General features: G+C 39.2%; 1 protein-coding gene across 1 annotated transcript in view; it reads right to left on the bottom strand.

Moving 5' to 3' along the window:
* SPART (spartin) overlaps positions 1-7,110 on the bottom strand; it is a 45,862-nt gene extending 38,752 nt beyond the window's left edge. The window contains exon 1 of the mRNA XM_010993952.3: positions 7,017-7,110. Coding sequence (XP_010992254.3) covers positions 7,017-7,077 — 61 coding nt within the window. The 5' untranslated portion in view covers positions 7,078-7,110. The remainder of the gene's footprint in view (positions 1-7,016) is intronic.
* Between the last annotated feature and the right edge of the window lie 12,723 nt (positions 7,111-19,833).

The raw sequence follows: 19,833 nt of genomic DNA, 5'->3' as shown, positions 1-19,833 counted from the left end.
GCTCAGACTGAAATCAATAGGATGACTCAGTGTAAAATAAAGCTCCTGAGAAGTGCACTATGATGAGGACTAATGTGATGATAATATTCCAAAAGTTCTACATGAGGCTAGGTCTATGATCTCATTGTAGTTTCCTTCCCTAAACTGTTCCTATATGAAAAGCATACATTTGATAAAAGATCAATAATTTTGATGTTCTTAGTACAGTATAATTTTCCTCTTGCAGACTACATACTGGATGATGGACAAACGTAGCATTTAAAAGTTGAATAATAAATAGATAAAAGTAATTCCTTACCCATCGAATTGGAGATATGTATATAGGCTTTGTAAATTCCAGATTTCCATATAAAGTAGTCAGTCTGTTCTTAGGAAATATATATATACATATGTATGTATCTATATCCTTTAAAAATAATCTGTTAATTAAAGTATGGAAAACAATTCCTTTAACATTTCTTACTAACCTAATTTGGCTTTGCTCTAGTCAAATTGATACTATTTATATTATGTTATAAAAAGGCTAATGACATGCTCAGTAAAGTACCTTATTTTCTATATATTTATATGCATAACAGGATGGAGTTTAACATCAGACACCAAAATTCTTTTTATAACGAAGTTCTTGTTTTGTATTGCTTCAGGAAACCTAAGCCACTCAGAGTCAAGGTGGGTCCCTCGGGACACAGGCAAATAAAAGACAAGTAAATGGAAGAATACTTGGAGCACTTTGTAATACTGTCACTACAGGAAGAATGAGCAGAGACTGGCAGCGAGTGGATTGGGGAATAAGAAGCCTTGAACACTGAGAAGAGAGAAGGCAAGCAGCCTGGCAGACTGACAAATAACTGAGAAGAAGAAAGTTGCCTCACTTTACACCCGAGGCTGTTTTTGCTATTGGGACGTAAGAAGCCTGAATTTCCTGAATCCTTTAGCGTAGTTTGGCAAAAAATGCTGTGTGTTTTGTTTTTGTTTAATTTTGGCTAGAAATTTAGGGAAGAGACTCAACATCCATCTTGTTTCTGTGATCCAGAACAAGACAAATATGTGCATGATGCTGAGCTGAACTAAATTAGGGAAAGCAAAGGCTCAGAAACAGAGGTGTCCTTGGGACCGCAAACCCCTTAGGAATGTTTGGGCATTTGGATGAGAGCATCAGCTTTTCTACAAGAGGTAGAGATGGAGGCTTAGAGGAAATAGTGCTCTTTAGTCAAAGACCAGCAAGGATACACCTGAATTTTGAACTTCTGTTTAAACATTGCTCGTCCTTTTGGAGAAGAAACCTGGAATTGGATTGTGAAAGAACCCCTTGATAAAACAGCAAAGTGGTTTCATTTTCTACATTATTAAATTGGTGGATATATTTAAGTATTCCATGTATATTTGTAAAAGTTTTCCAAGTTTTGTGTAATTAGGGATCACAAGCATAAAGAGAAGAGGATATCATTAGTGCTGGTTGGCCAGTTAGATGTTAGCCATTCTTCTTGAGTATATCACCTATAGGAAAGCTGAAGAATGGCTGATGTGATGAAAAATGTGATGAATTGCTGGTAAAGTTCACTGTTCACCAGGAATTCATTATTGGACAACCTTGACTGTCTTGGGAAGATTGTCCTTCCTAAACAGTCAGTGCTTTTCTGGCCATATTCAGGCAACGTGGCTGGGAAGATCTAGGTCCAGGAATTCTGTGTTCAGCACTCCCAGTCTGGGGCGGCTCATGCCAGCCTGATTGTCTCCCGAAACTGATGTTACAGCAGATGACACTAAACTCAGCCACAGACTTGAGTGCCTCAGTTCAAAGAGAGTTCAAAAGCAAAGATGCTATTCATGGGGAAAAAAGAGAAGTCTGCTATTTTATAAAACTTTGTAAAAATACACCAAGGGTTACACTTCATAGTTAAAAATTTCAAACAATTCTACCCGGAAATTCTCTAGCGACTGGGAATTAACCAGGGGCTGTGTTGAACAGGTGGTTTTCTCTCTGTTAGATGCCCAGCCACAGAGGAATGTGGAGCTGCTGCCTCCCAGTTCTCCCCCTTCTAAGAATTTCCTGTCTAGTCTTCTCTGCCTCTTCCTGAGTCTTTTCCTTTTTTTTTCCCTAAAAAGATTTAGGATTGTTATTGACAGAGACAGACTGCAACAGGAATGTCACAGTTGTTATAGCTTGTGCAGTTGGTCGCATTCTTTTGAAAGTATCCTGAAATTAGATCGCTGCTCGAGAGAGCCATAAAATACTACCAGCACACAATATCTTACTCCACATTACCCAGCAACTGTGGACCAGCCCTATCTAAACGGGCACATCCAAGGCTGTCTGCAGTGATTCTGCTGATGCTTAGTATTTTTTTTAAGAACTTTAAAAATTTGAAATAAAGGCAAAGAAGAAGATGCAAAGATAGTGGTTTCATGGACTCTTCTCCCAGCTCTCTCCAAAGGTAATAGCCTACAGAACCACAGAACATTATCAAACACAGGAAATGTACACGGGTACAGTACCATTAACTCAACTTCAGGCGTTATGTGCATTTCACCAGCTTTTCCATGCACTCATTTGGGCAAGGAGGGCAGTCTACAGCACTCTGACATGACATAGACGCGTGTAACCACCATCACAATCTGACTGACTGTTAATGATTGGTGTCCCCCACGATTCTGTTCCAAGCCCTTTTCAGTTTTCATTCTTCACACGCTTCCTGGACCTTCTCATCTGTAACTGTGACGTCAACTACCTTTTGTATTTGGGTAATTTTAAAATTGATAACCCAAACCTCTCTCTTGAGCTCTCTACCTAACCATGCCGTGGCCTACTTCTGGACACTCACTGAATATTTTATCAGCACTTTAAACTTCAATATATCCAAAACTGAACCAGTATTCCTTCATTTTAAAATTAAATGGTCTCTATAGGAGGGACTAGCACCCTGCACCCAAGCCAGAATACCCAGGGGCCATCCTGGCCGTATCCATCATCCCTAAGCCACCTCCACATAATAAAAGCCGCTGACCTTCCAAGGCAGGTACTGGGTGTCACGCACCCAACATACTATTAGCTTATGTCATCCCGACAGCAATCCTAAGCCTTGTCAGAAATGGCCTTAAGTTTCCTGAGGTCTGAAACTTGTATGGTTTTCGGGGTCCTTTTAAAGAAAAAGAAAAGTACAAGTACCTGGAAATCCTGCAATTTGCCACAACATGGATGAACCCTGAAGAAAGACATTATTATGCTAAGTGAATGAGCCAGTCACAGAAGGACAAACACTGCGTGACTCCACTTAGATGAGATATTTGAAACAGTCCAACTCATAGAGTCAGAGAGCAGAGTGATGGTTACAAGGGGCTGGCAGAAGAGGGGAGGGGAGTTGCTAATCAACAGGTACAAAGTTTCAATTATGCAAGACAGGTCCATTCCAGAGATCTGCTGTAGAACACTGTGCCTACAGCTAACAGTACTGTATTGAACACTTAAAATGCTGTGAAGAGGACAGATCTCATGTTAAGTGCTCTTACCACAAGAAAATAAAATTTAAAAAAAGAAAATTATAAATACCAAAATTAGTGCTTCAAAGTATATACTTGGACTAGTACAAGTGAGGGGTCCTGCAAATGGACCTTCATTAGTTTCATAGTGCATCGGCCTTTGAGGAAGTTGCTCTTCTTATTTCCAGTCTACAGTGACAAAAACTGAGGCACAGAAAGGTTGCATACTTAACATGACCAGCGTCCCCCCTGCCATGGGAGTTCCCATCACCTCTTGGCCTCCTATGTGATCTCCCTCTCAACCTCTGCCAACCCCTCCCAGTGCTTTCTCCGCACTGACCTTAAAGGGATCTGCACGTGGGACCATGTCTGTCTGCTGATCAGCAGCTGTCCTAGTTCCCTATTACTTTTAGGATAAGGGTTAAACTCTTGCACAATGTCCGGGGTGTCTCTTGCACTCGACGCTGTGTGAGGCTGAACTGCTAGTAACTCACTCTGTCTGCACTCCACACTTCTAATTCCTTTCCACTTGCCCATCCCGCTCCCAGGACGGCTCCCTTCCCATCCCCTCAGCTATCTATCAATGATCATCATTTTTTCATTTTTCCCAATAAAAATAGCATTATTCATTATTTTTTAGATTATAGGAGTAATACATAGTTAAATTTTTAAAAAATTATACAATACAAAAAAAACACAAAGAATTAAATAAAAGCCAACAGATCATAACCCCATTATCCAAGAAGAACCACTATGAACAATTTAGTGTATACACTTGCCATTTTCCCTACATGTTAGTGTGTGTGTGTGTGTTTGCACGCACACGTGCACTAGTCTATAAAACTTGGATATGTTACTATATATGTTACTATGGTGTTACTGTTCTTTCCCATTTTTATCAATCTGCCAGACTCTTCCCCCAAATGTTTTGTTGTTGTTGTTGTTTTAATGTCAATCTCACTGATTACTAAGAAAGCCAAGCATCTCTTCATGTGTTTCTTCTCTCGAGAATTGCCTGTTGATGTCTACCCTCTGTCTCTGCAGCACCAGGATCTAGTACAATTGCTGCAACAGAACAAGTGGTGGATGAATATGTGTGGAATGAATGAGTGGACTAAAGACACATCCCCTCACTGTAGAGTGCCCATGTGTTGGGGGCAAGGTCTCATTCTCTGATTTCCTTATTCCTTCTTGCACAGAATCAACAGCCAAATCCTGTGAATTCACCCTTCGAAATGTCTTTAAACCTCCCACAACTGCTGCCCTAGTTCAAACTGTAGTCACTTCTTACCAGGATTTTTGCAATAGCCTCCTCTCTCTGCTCTCTCTAACCTAATTCCTTCTCCATCTATGACCAGAGTTTTCTAAAACACAATTTGTTCACTTCACTCTCCTGCTTAAGACCTTTATTGATTTCATATTGCCTGCAGAATAAATCTAAACTTTTTAGAAAGGCATCCAAGACCTTTCATAAAATCTGGTCTGGCTTTCCATCTCAGCCTCATCCGTCTTCCTTTACATTCCTCTCTCTTTACATCATCTGTGCTCCAGCCACGCCATACTTTCAGCTGTTCTGAAACAGACTCTGCTTTCCACAATTCTTTGCTTTTGCGATCCATTTCAAGTGCCACAAACACCATGGCAGCTCATCCTGTCCTTCCACCACAATGATCACACTGCTGTCACCACCGCCACCACTAACATCCTTACCTTGCACACCTCCCTCGAAAACTCTACACTTCCTCATTATTTCAAAGATAATTTTATATTTCTCTCCCCATTCCAACTTCCTGCCTGCATAGCAATTCTGGATCAGCAGTTTTAAAGAATCCGTCAAGTATCTGAATATCTGTTATGTGCAAAGTACTGAGTCCCTTTATGGTACTCAATTCAGTTTCCAGCTGAAACTTTGAATGCAGCTGAGTTCTGAAAATACATTAGTTATAAAAGGCTGAAAACCCACACGCAATTTTTTTGTGTGTGTTTTAAAATAGTGTAATTTGAGCTCCTCTTAGATCACAGAATCTGAGAGCAAAGGGGGAGGCAGACACCCGTGCTTTCCCAGCTGGTTAGCTAAGCAGGCAAAGAAGATGCTTCTGCTTCCCTGGTGACATCTTCTCGCTCTCCAGTGGGATGATACAGTCATTAGGTATCAGGTCATCAGGTACCTGGGTCTAGACCAATTAAATATATCCTAAAGAATTTTTAGTCCAAACATAACAATAGACATAAATATTAAAGCTATTTTTATAGCTTAAAGATTTGCCCATAGGAAGTCATTTCTCATATGTCATTTATATGCCTTTCCTAACAGATTTGCAAACCAAAATGTTACAACTTTAAAACATCTTGTCAAGTTAATCAGTTGCTCACTATGTGTCAAATTGAATATTTAGAGAAGTCAAGCTCTCAATATGTTATAGATATTTGTTTTACATTTTCCAATCAGTTATTACTAAAAATAAAATTTTAAATCTTAATGTATTACAATGTAAGTTTTTTGAGCACAAATGTAACAATTAAAAAATAAATTGCAGAATTTTTTCTTTAAATGCTTCTATTTTTTCTAAATTAAATTAATTACTGATTTGCTTCCAAAGTCATTTGCCTTCATCCTTTTTATCCCAAGAGTCAACATCCTGTCCACCTCACTGTTTATTCAGACTTTAAATAGCAAGAGGCCCAGGCAGAAGGGGAAAAAAAACCACTTCTATTAATTTACTTTAGTCACTTGAAAGCTATCACAGAAGCTATGGTGGAAAAAAATAACAGAATTATTAGGAATACTGCAATGGAGAGTTTATCTGACAGTTGAGTTTTATACTCCTCAGGATAATAGATATTGAGCTGTGAGTATTAGCAGAGACCTTGGTTATATGATGTCATATAACATAATTTGTCTCCAAATCCTGTTGTGATTTCACCATTGCTTTTTTGATAGCTCTGAGTTTTCATTTTCAATCAGAACCATAACTCAGCCCAGCTGGGAAGATTGCCTGGACTCTGGCTTTGAGCATTTCCAAGGCACTTTCTTTCAAGAAAATATGGAAGCTCTTTTTGCCCAGAGGTGGAGACACATAAGGATCTGGCTTGCCATGCTTTACTTCACGGTGATCCTAACCTGAGTCTATGCAATCTTACTGTCTTTGCTCCTAAAAGTCAAGTCAAAAACAAAGGATTCAACTCTTGGGAATGATCCCTCTCATCTGACAAATGGGAAATTCCCCTCTGCTTTCCATCATCAATTTCCCTCATTCCTCTTGTACATTCACTCAGTAATTCACCAAGTATTCATGGCGCCCTTGTTGTGTGCAGGGCAGTGAGCTCAGCAGTGTGGGAAGAGCTGAGACTTGGGTCTAAGACTGACTCTCCATCCTGGCTTTCTGAAGATGATGAGTCTTGGGAGAGCATGGAACAGATACTAAGCCCTTAAAAACGAAGTTCCCCCACTTAAATACCTTCTGAAAGAAGGAAGGATATCATGCATAAATAAAAAAAGAGTGGTTAGTAATTATAATGAAGTTTACTCCTTTACTCACTCAAGGGCCCTCTTCCCTGGGCAGGTCGCATAGGGTTTCCTTCCAGAATTGAAAAAGGCATTCACAGAAGGAAGGTGGGAGCTCTGCTGGTGCCGTGCCTGGCATCAGGGGGAGGGAAGAAGCAGGGGGTGAAAAGGCTCTTTCATTCCCCTGGCAGAGGCAGCCTTGCAGCTGGGGCCACGGTCTGCTCTGCGGACCCAGGGCCTCCGGAGAGAGCATGTGTTCCTCTACTGATCTGAGTTTTAGCCACCAGCCTCTGGCAGCAGCCAGGAGATGGAGAAGACAGTTAAATGAGGCACTTAATTTTGTAAAACAAGGGTAAGTACTTTATTTTTCTTCCAAATCAAGAATATCTACTCAATTTAAACTTTTTACCCACGGTCCCTCTTCCTCAGACCCAGGAGTGTGAATTTCTGTTTAACACGAGTGTCAGTGACTTCTTACCCCATAGGGTTCCTCATCTGTAAAATGAGAAGGTGACAGATGTTCCTAAGTTTCTTTCCAAGTGAAAATAAATATGATTCTTAAATCAACAGAATTTCAAGGGAATCACACTTGACTGTTAAGAAAAAGAATATAAAAAACAATCTGCCTGTTTTCCTGTGGCTTTTTTTGATCATTTTAGGATTAGTTGTTGTTATTTATTGTCCCACTTTTGTGTTTATTCTTCCCTCCAGTAACATCCCTGCATGAAAACAAGCAAAAATTTAAAGTTAATATCCTCTTCTAAAATGTTACACAAACACACCACACACATACACACACACACACACCCCATGGGTGACACAACATGGAAATGAAAACCACACCAAAACATAACTCCAGTGGTTCTCAAACTTTAGCAAGTACTGGAATCATCTACCTAGGCAGGTAAAGCAGAGCCAAAGAATTAACGTTTCCAAAACATTCCAAGTGACACCGAAGCTGCTGAATGAGGACCGCACTTTGAGAACCATTGGGTTTTTTTTTTTGTTTTTAGTGTAATTCCCTTGGAGACACATCCCTAGTGTCTGCTCTCTTCAAATCCCTTAAAGTCCTGCTGTGCCTCAGGCCATCATTTCCCCCCCTCCATCTGTCAACTGACTCTTTCCTTGAAAGGATTTCAAGTCACTGGAAAGCTTGCATTTTAGTATCTAGCACCACACGTTCCCTCGGTTTTGGTTTCTTTTTGCAGCAGATTAACAACTACCACTAGCACATATCCTTTTTTTAGTCCAAAACTCTTTGCAGGAAGTTCTGCGCTGCCCAGAACACAAAATAAACAGAAGGATGAAAGGACTCTCGTGTCAGGGTAGTGAGGCGGGTGTCTGCAGTGCATTTAGCTAGTGCGCGTGGAGGTACAGTGTCCGTGGTACCAAGTTTCCATCTTTGCTTTAACTTAAGCAGGATAAGAGCCCAAGGTTGAAGAAGGAAGGATTCTGTTTAGAAAAATATATTTTGTGGTATTTGGGGAGATAGTCCTCAGTAACATAGAAGCAGTTTTATAGCTACTGGAAATGCTCTTCAATTATATGCTTTATAGTCAATGTGTTCTCAGGTCTCTGTCTTCAAAGAGCGATCTAGAGAATGAATTAGTCTGGGAAGTTTGTGGCAGAGCACATAAGGAGGAAGAAAGGGTGTTTATTTGTATGAAATAAAACCCATAATTTTTAAAAAAGTACTTAGAAGACTTAATTTCTTAAAAGGCTGACACGGGACCCTAGAGGTTTAGGTACTGTCCTGTTCTCCCTTCATCTGCCAATGGAAGGAAACAAGCCTGATGTCTTGTTAGAGTGCCAGCATTTAAACAAAGCGCAAGCGAACTCTAGAGGCTTATTTAGCCGCCCTCTTTCAAGATGACGAAGCAAGGCCCCCTTCTCTGTTATGTGTCCCTTCTTCCCACTTCCCTCCCCGCGCACGAAGAGGGTCCTGGCATTTGCCAGGAGGAGGAGTGACTCCAGAGGAGGCCCGTGGGAGCAGAGAGAGCAGAGGGCTGCTGGTGGTGACTGCATGGGGTGGGGTGATTTCACTCTGGTTGGAAAAAGATCCAAGCTTCATTTGCAAACAAGCTTGCTGAAGCCAGCCACTCACCCCAGGCTTTCCAAGGTTAGCCCACCCACCGCCCTTCCAGGTGCTAAAGTACTTTTCTCCCATTCACGGCTGTCTATGACATAGTTAAAAATGTTCACGTAGGTTTGCAGCACGTGGTGGGGGTGGGGTTGTGTCTGTCTGGGTAAGGGTCATTCTGCTTCGGGACTAATCATCCTAGATGTTGTCCTGTCTCTCAGGGTCCAAAATTCTTTCTGTCTAATGCTACGAAATTAAAACTTTCTGTCAGATTTGATCCATTCAACAGAACGTCAAGCCTCCCTTTAAAATGACTTAAATGTGTCAAACAATTTCTTTTTTTTAAAGCTGCCCATTTCATGGCATCCTTGACACTTCACATTTCCAGAAACATTTATCATGTCTTACTAAAGAGATTCCAGTGTCACACAAAACGTATTCAACACATCGCCTTGACTCTCATGGGTGTGTTGTGAATTATTACTGTGGTCAGAAGGTACATACAGTCTTGCTCCATGACGTTTTGACCTAAACATTTATTTTTTTATATTTCTTTTATTTTATTCTTTAATTAGACTGAGGTGACTAGCGTGGCCATTCTTTTGTGTGAATATCCTCATTTCTACTGCCATTTATAATGCAAAGGTAGCTACTTCCTATTTCTTTACTCTGGCCAGGGGCATTATTTATTTACAGAGCTGATAATGTTATAGGACTCTTGTGAACTGATCTGTATCAGGGTTTTGCTGTTGTTCTAAATTTTGCTTTCCATTTAATTGCAAACTTGAGCTTATCTAATACTGTTTGTGTTTACCTTTTCATTAGGTATTCAGGTCAAGAAGATAACAGAGCTCCTGTTCAAACCCTGTGTGAAAAACAAACTCCTCTGGGAAATTTCTAAGAATTGTACCCTTTCAGGGGTAAAACTGCTGTTCCCATCAGTTGGGTAAACTAGATTATAGATTTGACTTTTTGCAATTTGGGATGTAGATATGTACGCGTACTGCGGAGCTGCTGAGACAATAAATGCTGAGGATTAGCCCCTACAATATGACTGCCAGAGGGGCCAAGAAGTGGGCTGTCAAGTCCTTGTTTTGCCCTTGCTGCTCATGAAAAAAATAGCCTTCTCCAGTTACATCCTTCTTCCCCAAAGATTACATGAGTCCCGGCACCAGCAAGCCCAGAAATATATGCAGGTTTCTAGACAGTGATGCTGATGACCAGTGAATCTCAACCAGCAGTAGCCCCGGCATGTGAGACCAGGGGAAGAACTTGGTACAGTTCTCCTGAAAGGGAGCCAAACCAGCGTACACCAGGGCAGTCTTTCTAAACAGGAAAACGTTATTAGTCATGAAATGATGATGATGACAACTTAATTCCTATACATCTAGGGATTGCTTATTTTCAGAACAAAGTCACATTCCAGAGGCAGAATTTAGCAGCAAGGAAATTTTAAAGAGTGATTATCTTCTTTACTTTTACTTATTGAAGAACATTAGAGGGATATGATTCATAACCCTGGGGTACGTCTTTTAAAAGCCCCTTCCTCCACTCTCCAGGTTTCCTGTGCTCCAGGATCACTTCTCTGTCAATGCTCTAAAACTGTCCCTCCAGCTCTGCCTTCTGCCCCTCCAGCCCTGCCTTACATTGAACTTTCCCCCTTCTTTCCTGCTCTTATTATGGGAGATACCTTGGCTTCTATGCCAGTAATAAAAAAGAAAGAAAGAAAGAAAGAAAGAAAGAAAGAAAGAAAGAAAGAAAGAAAGAAAGAAAGAAAGAAAGAAAGAAAGAAAGAAAGAAAGAAAGGGAGGGAGGGAGAAAGGGAGGGAGGGAGAAAGGGAGGGAGGGAGAAAGGGAGGGAGGGAGAAAGAGAGAAAGAAAGAAAAGTCCTAAGGAGAAGAAAGAAGGGGACAACTGGGCAAGCACTGTTTCTGCTGGATTATGGACTGGGTTTTGGAAGTGGAGGATCAGGAAAGGCCTCCTACTTAATAATTTGATACTTAATAATTTTGCTGCAGCACAATAGCTGCCCTTGGTTATGCTATTCCCACATTGCAAGCACATGTTAGATTCTCTCTCTGTGTGTGTTTATCATTTAAGTCTTACTAGCCTTAAGACATCAGAGCTTCAGAGAGGATAATTAATATTCCCACAGGCACATTGCCTAAAAGTGGGTAAGCCAAGATCTGAATTCAAATTTTTCTTCTTCCAGAATGTGTGCATCTGCCACCAGTCACTATGCCTGTTATCCTAAAGAATTAATTCAAAGGGAAACAAATAAATCATTTGTATGCATCATTTAGATTACATAATGGTCAAAGCATCAAGGCACAAAAAATATGATTAAGTAAATTATTACCCACCAACTTAACAGACTTATGTAGCTATTGAAACTTACAAAATAATAATTGATAAAACCATTAAATGAGGTTTTGTATACATATAATTATAACCATTTAAAACTACTCATACACAGAATTAAAATTCATTAAAGTCATAAAGATGCAAAATATGTCTATTAAGGGGAAGGGAAAGGGGTTATATTTTTCTCTAAGATTATTTATACTTTTCATGACTTTTGCTCGTCTTTTGAAAGAAGGATTGTCATTCCCAGGTGTACTGATTTTGCTGACTACAAGCTTTGCAAACTCAAATTCAAGCTGGCAAAGCTAAATTCCCATTATTCTGATAGATTGAGACAATTCACATTCTTCATCTGCTTCTCCTATTTCTACCAAAACAGAATTTGACAGTGGCACAACCTAAAACAAAACCAACCCAGATGCCTGCTCTCCTGTCCTCCAGGGGGCACTGCTGGCTTGTTGAAACGGAAGACTGGTGGTTCCAGCCCCAGGCAAAGCGGTAAGTTAGCAAGTCAGCCGCTCTACCTGACTGCAGGCCGGTTCCCTGTCAGACAGTGAGACTTTCAGACTCCTCCTTTCCCTGCTTGCCTGACCACTCTGATAGTCATCCTAGAATAAAAGACTCATATCATTTCTTTCTTTTTTTTTTGCATTAAAACACATTTCTTTACTCCTTTTATTTAAATGTTACTCTTAAAATAATTTAATACTTAAGAGTAATAAATCCTTTATGTTTGTATTTTCTAAGTGCATTTTAACTGCTATAAAGATTATTCTATTGATTTCCACAATTTCTATGTGAAGAGGGTAAGTACAAAAAAAATTGTGTCTGTAATTTCCAGTTGCCTTTGACACAAAAATTTTTAGTGTCAATTTGCATTCCTCTGAAGACTAGTGACGTTGGGCATCTTTTGCGTACCTGTCGCCCATTTATTAGTCTTCTTTGGAAAAATGTCTATTCAGATCTTCTGCCCATTTTCTAATCAGTTTTTGTTTGTTTGCTTGTTTTTACTATTGAGTTGTATGAGTATTTTTAAAAATATATTTTGGGTAGTAACCTTTTATCAGATATATGATCTGTAAATATTTTCTCCCATTTTTTAGGTTGCCCTTTGATTTTGTTGATGGTGCCTTTGCTGTGCAGAAGCTTTTTAGTTTAATGTAGTTCAACTTGTTTTTGTTTCTGTTGCCTATGCTTTTGGTGTCAAATTGTTGTGAATGTTCTTAATGCCACTGAATTATACACTTTAAAATAGTTAAAATGGTAAATTTTATGTTATGCCTGTTTTACCACAGTAAAAACAAAAACAAACAAACAAAAAAGCTCAAAACCAAGATCAACCTTGACCGTGTGTCTTCTTCTAGACCAGCTTGCCATTTCCATGCCTAAAATGTCCTTTCTGACATTTGTTATTTGTCAGGTTCATTCCCTCTGTCTTGAACTCTGCACACCCACTCCGACCATGTGTGTGCCACAATCACACTTGAGCCTGTAACTGCCTGACCATCAGGCTCCCTCCCACTTCATCTGGCTTCACCTAGGTCCCTAAAACATTACCTTGCCAATACTTGCCTTTTTTTACTTGTCTCTTTATGTCCCTAACTTTTCCTCTGCCTGTGACCAGGGGCTTGTGTATCACACGCTTCACTGTTTCCCTTTGGCTTAGATCTCCTTCCTATAGGGGCTCAGCTTTGCTGCCTGTTTGTTCATTGTCAGCCCTGAGGGCTGACAGACAGACACTTGCGTGATACACTTCCTCTGCCTTATTCCAATCCCCAGATCCCGGCACACCTTTGTTACATCTGGGGAGTCAGGCCGGGGTGTTGCTTGAAATAGCACTCTCTCTTTTTCAAGAGATTGAGACCTTTATGGAAACACTGATACTTAAAGTTTAGGAGGAAGTTATATATTGACCGTATTCTTCACTTACATCAAATGCTACTGAAAAGTCTCAACCTGTTTAGATGAAGAACACGATGCGACACGTATTGGTTGGAGATACCTGCATCCCCATCCTGGTGACACATCTCCACTGCAGGGATAGAACCGTTGGATCCAAATGCTCTGCTCTCTCCCCTCTGAGACCACTGAGTCTGCAATGCAGCCTCACCAACAACTAGTTGTTATGAAACGTATCAAGCCACAAAGTGATTCTCAATTACTCAGGAACAACAGATTGTTATATGCTCAGTTGGAGAAGGCATTGCCTTCATAGAAAATCTCTGATAATAAAAGTGTTTGTGGCTTGATGAAGTACCCTAAACACCCTGACATCTCAAATACTTGTCTAGAGTAATGGTGATCCCACTAGGAGTAAATAAGCCTAGTGCCATTTGGACACGCCATTAGTTATTGGAAAACTATTCAGGGCAGCAACCCCTTTCTTGTTCATTCACTCATGCACTCACGCATTCCACAAACACTGCTATGGGTCAAGCATATTCTAGGAGCTACAGTTACAGTGGCAAATATATGAAGGTGAGTCCAAGGTTCTCTTTCTTTCCTTTTTATTCTTGGAGTTTATATTTGATTTTGAGTTATTTTTGATCCCGGCACTCCAAAAACTTTAATTTTCTAGAAGTAGTTTGAGGATGGCCAACAAGGCCAGACACAGTGGGAACCCTGCTCCTATCCTCAGTCCAAACAGTCCTATTTCTCTTTCTTGGAAGGTTTCACTGACTCCTGATGCAATTTCCCACATCCTCCCCAAACAATGTCCACAGGAAAAGTCTGGTGAAAAAAAGTCACATTCTTTAAACTGTAATACAACGGGTCTGGCCCCTAAAATAGAATTTGCTGCTCTTTTCTCTTTCTGAAACTCTATTGGGAAACCTAAGTAAGCACTAGAATTCTGAAATTTGAATATGTATAATTGTTTAACTTTGGCTTATGTGATTCATAAAGCAGTAGGGAAATTAGCTTTACAATCTTCCTTGCAGAAAAAAAAAATCAATTTTCTTTCGGTTTCAGCCGTATAAATTGGAAATTGGCTGAAGGGATTTTAGCAAAAGGCAAATCTATCATCACATTAGGATTTATTAGAGGCAAAAATGGGACCATTAGAAACTACAACATAGTATTTTGGCTGTTTATATTTTCAGTGAAACTGTGTAAAACAAGATAAAGCCTGCTGGAAATAAGATTTTAGAGTAGCAGGATAATTTCAGGATGTATTCAGTCCATCCCACTTGAAGTTTTTAAAAAAATATTTTTTAATGAAATTCTAATTATCATTAATATGGGAATGCTAATTAATCAACGAGTAATTTAAGATTTGCCCAAGCCCGAAGAGATTGCCTATTGGTAACTGAAAAGGGAGAAATTTCCCTTTGTAGCAGTGGATCTAGAAAGAAAATTTCTAAACCATTTAGTTTGCAAAGACTTTTTGCTTTTTCTTCAGGAAAAGACTGGGACTTGATGTAAGACCTAGCTGATGAGGTAAAAACTTCGAGATTTTTTTTCAGCAAGACAATAATAATACGAGCACCATAGATATTGAGGAACAGGCATATCAATCCTACCCTGACACTGAAAAAACCAAACAGGAACATTTCCTAGGTATATTAGTACCTTGTTGCTGCTATAACAAATTACCACAAATTTAGTGGCTTAAAACACCACCCATTTATTCTCTCACAGTTCTGGAGCTCAAAAGCCCAAAATGAGGCTTCCAGGACTCAAATCAAGGTCTCCACAGGACTGGTTTCTTCTGGTTCCTCCAAAGGACAATCCATTCCTTGCCTCTTCCAGCTTTTAAAGCTCCCAGGTTCTCTGGCTCATAACCATTTGTTGCCAATCACTCCAACCTTTTACTTCACTCATCATCTTCTGCTCTCTTGTGAGGACCCTTATGATTTCATTGGGCTAACTCAGATAATCCAGGATAATTTCTCCATCTCAAGATCTTTACGTGTAATCACATCCATGAAGTCCCTTCTACCACATGAGGGCCATTTTACCATTCACAGGATCCAGGGATTAGGGTGTGGATATCTTTGGGGCATCATTATTCAGCCTACTATAACCTCAGGTCAGTTATTTAACCTCCACAATCCTCTCAAATGGAGAAAAAAATGAAATAAAGAAGATATTTTGTAAACTTCAGAAGGATAATACCCATGTTAATATTTAACGGCATTTCTACTGCCCGAGGCAATCTACAGATTTAACGCAACCCCTATCAAATTACCCAAGACATTTTTCATGGACCTAGAAGAAAAAATCCTAAAATTTATATGGAATCACAAAAGACCCAGAATTGCTAAAGCAATACTGAGGAAAAAGAACGAAGCTGGAGGAATAACGCTCCCAGACTTCAGACAATTACTACAGAGCCACAGGAATCAAAACAGTGTGGTATTGGCACAAAAACAGACATATGGATCAAAACAGACAGCCCAGAAGTAAACCCACAGACCTACGATCAACTAATCTTTGGCAAAGGAGGCAAGAATATACAATGGAGAAAAGACAGTCTCTTTAGCAAGTGGTGCTGGGAAAACTGGACAGCTGCCTGTAAATCAGTGAAATTAGAATACTCCCTCACACCATACACAAAAATAAACTTAAAATGGCTTAAAGAGTTAAATATAAGACAAGACAGTATAAACCTCCTAGAAGAAAACATAGGCAAAACATTCTCTAACATAAATCTTAGCAATGTTCTCCTAGGCCAGTCTACTCAGGCAATAGAAATAAAAGCAAAAATAAACAAATGGGACCTAATTAAACTTACAAGCTTTTGCACAGAAAAGGAGACCATAAGCAAAACAAAACGACAACCTACGGAATGGGAGAAGATACTTGCAAATGATGCGACTGGCAAGGGTTTAACTTTCAGACTATACAAACAGCTCATACAACTTAATACAAAAAACAAACAACCCAATCCAAAAATGGGCAGAAGACTTAAACAAGTAACTCTCCAATGAAGACATACAAATGGCCAATAGACACATGAAAAAATGCTCAATATCGCTAATTATCAGAGAAATGCAAGTCAAAACTACAATGAGGTATCACTTCACACTAGTCAGAATGGCCATCATTAAAAAGTCCACAAACAACAAATGCTGGAGAAGGTGTGGAGAAAAGGGAACCCTCCTACACTGCTAGTGGGAATGTAGTTTGTGCAGCCATATGGACAACAGAAAAGATTCCTCAAAAAACTAAAAACAGATTTAACCGTATGATCCAACAATCCCACTCCTGGGCATTTATCTGGAGGGATCTCTAATTCAAATAGACACATGGCACCCCAATGTTCACAGCAGCACTATATACAGCAGCCAAGACATGGAAGTAACCTAAATGTCCATCGACAGATGACTGGATAAAGAAGCTGTGGTATATTTATACTACTCAGCCTTAAAAAACAATAAAATAATGCCATTTGCAGCAACATAGATGGGCCTGGAGATTGTCATTCTAAGTGAAGTAAGCCAGAAAGAGAAAGAAAAATATCATATGATATCACTCATATGTGGAATCTAAAAAAAAAGAAAGAAAGGAAGAAAGAAAGAAAAAAGAGGACACTAATGAACCCATCTACAAAAGAAACAGACTCGCAGACATAGTAAACAATCTTATAGTTACTGGGGGAAAGGAGGTGGGAATGGATTTGGGAGTTTAAGATTTGCAAATGCTAACCACTATATATATAAATAGATAAAAAACAATTATCTTCGGTATAGCACACAGAACTATATTCAGTATCTTGTAATAACCTTTAATGACAAAGAATATGAAAACAAATGTATGTATATATATGCATGACTGGGACATTATGCTGTACACCAGAAATTGACACAATGTAACTGACTATACTTCAACAAAAAAAAAAGAAAGAAAAGGAAAAATTAAAACAAACAAAAAAATTTAATGGCATTTCTAGCTCTGTGGATCTATGAAAATCTCATGCCAATCAGAAAAGCTGCATTACTGTTAATTTTTTCAGCTTTAAGTATAATCGACAATTAAATTGTACATATTTAAAATGTACAACATAATTATTCAACATACATGTACTTTGTGAAATGATGACCACAATCAGGTTAATGCATCTATTTCACATAGCTACATTTTAAAATTTTCTTTTTCCTTTCTTTTTTTCATTTTTTCCTTTCTTCCTTCCTTACTCTCTCTCACTGTCTTTTTTGGTGAGAATGCTTAGGATTTACTCTCTTAGCAAAGTTCAAGTACACAGCACAGTATTATTATCTGTAGTCACTATGCTGCAGATTCTTCATTTTGTAATTGAAGGCTTGCACCTTTGACAAGGATCTCCCCATTTCCCCATCCCCCCAGCTCCTAGTAACCACCATCTTTCTACCTGTTTCTGAGTTCAACTTTTTTTTTTTTTTTAGATTCCGCATATAAGAGAGATCATACGGTATTTGTCTTTCTGTCTGGTTAATTTCACTTAGCATAATGTTCTCTAGATTCATTCATGTTGTTGCAAATGGCAAGTATTGTTTGGGCAGGGATTCCTTCTCAGCTGGAGATTCTCCTGAAATTCCTAACAGTTGTAACCAAGGAAGTGAGTGGGATGGGGGTCAGTCTGCGCTTAATCTTAAAAAGAGAAGCTAGCATCTCACTGCCCATAATGTCAGGACAAGCAGCACAGAAAGTTGGGCTCAATAAATGCTTTCAGCTGAATGGAAATGCATACTTGCAGGTGAATGGAACTGCACATTAGCAGTTGCATGGAGCTGCACACTTGCAGTTGAGTGGAATTGCACACTGCTTGCTCTTGTAGCATCTCCTGCTTCTCTTGCAACCAAGCCTGGTCCTATGGGGGAGTCAAGGTATCAGGTGTGAGTAAGAAATAACTAGAATTACAAGATATGTTAGGAACAGGAAAAATATCCTTTCACTTCTACTTAAACCACATGTTCAGATATCCCAGAAAAAATTTTTGTTCTCAATTGTTGCAATATGCCAACAGTTCTAAAATCAGCATCAGTGATCCGGTTTGGAAATACGAAGGTGGATGTAATAGAATTGCACAAAGGGACATGTAGGTAAGGGAGCGAGTATTGAAAGTGGTAGGTGAGTTGGAGAAGGAATTAAAGGACATTGAGATACTGATAAACTACGCAGCTGGTATAGCTGTGAAATAAGAAAAGAAATAAAAAATGTGACAGCAAGTTAGTGATTATTTCAGGATGAAACATTTACTAGTATAATTATTTGTTTTAAACATTAGCTTTTACAGAATATCATGCTCATTAATAACTTTAAAAAGTGACAAGATTCAGGTACAATCTGAAGCTGATAATTGATACTATATATATCTTGTAACATAACTAAAAGGAAATGTGGATTTAGCTATAGAAATGTAATTACACATAAATGTTGCATCTTCTTTTGAGAGGCTGACTGATGGTGTTTGAAATGCTTCCAATTATTTCAAAATCTTGCTTTTGTTATAATATGACAAACTGGAGGAAATTTAAAAGTGATTGAAATATTTTTGAAGGTATAAGTGGAAATTCTAAAACTGCTTCATAAACATTTTATTAAAATCTATGGAACGTTAATATATTTTAGCATTCTATTATTTTAAAGACCTCAGATCCAAAGTGCATAGATCCAAAATATGCATCTGTAAAAATCTCTCAGTGTGTAATAAAACGTCACCATGAGTTCCTTGGGCAAAAGGCTACTAGCTGTTCAACCAATCAAGATTTGAGCATAGTCATTTAGGAATAGAAATTCAGAGATCTATCTCTTCATGCTTTTCTTTATGCTGCAGATTTGGAGATAGCCTGGAGGATCTCAGAGGAGGATGAATGTTTCTCAGGACATCGGATAATCATACCTATTACTGCAATAGAAATATTGTCAAGGAGAAACTTGCAGGAGGGCCATTGCTGGGGACTGGCTTGGGTGGGTGGATTGCACTGGGAGCTCAGACATGGCTGATTTGGGGGAATCCTGAGTTCTGAGTTGAGGGTGTTCCTCCATAGAAGACTTGTATTTGCTTTTGCCAGGTGCTCCAAGACGCTGCCAGTCCGACACCCCTTTAAATATTTGGCATTTCCTGGTTGCTGTAGGTAATATGATCTGAACCATGAATCCAAGTGAAAGGGCCAGAGTTAAAAATTGTCAGGTGAGAGTTCTCAGTTTTTATTTTACTTTTCTATCCAGAGCAAGAGTCAGAATACAGAGTTTCCTGGTTTTCTCCCTTTTCCCCAGGGGTAATTTTTTCCTTCCAGTTCACTGTTTTAATGAGGGTGTAGCCTTGGAGTGCACTAGTGTCTGCTGGGCCCTGGATTTTAACTCTGCTTCGCTCAAGTCTAAGGCCTTCCTTCTTATTCCAGAAGTCATTAAAACTCAAGGTTCTTCCTAAATATTTGAGATGTTTTTATGGAGGAATAGTTAATTTTGCATTATGTCATTGAAA

Source organism: Camelus dromedarius, chromosome 13 (assembly GCF_036321535.1).
Source record: "Camelus dromedarius isolate mCamDro1 chromosome 13, mCamDro1.pat, whole genome shotgun sequence".
Lineage (NCBI taxonomy): Eukaryota > Metazoa > Chordata > Mammalia > Artiodactyla > Camelidae > Camelus > Camelus dromedarius.
Note: the sequence above shows the minus strand (reverse complement) of the source record. Positions and strands in the feature narration are given on the sequence as shown.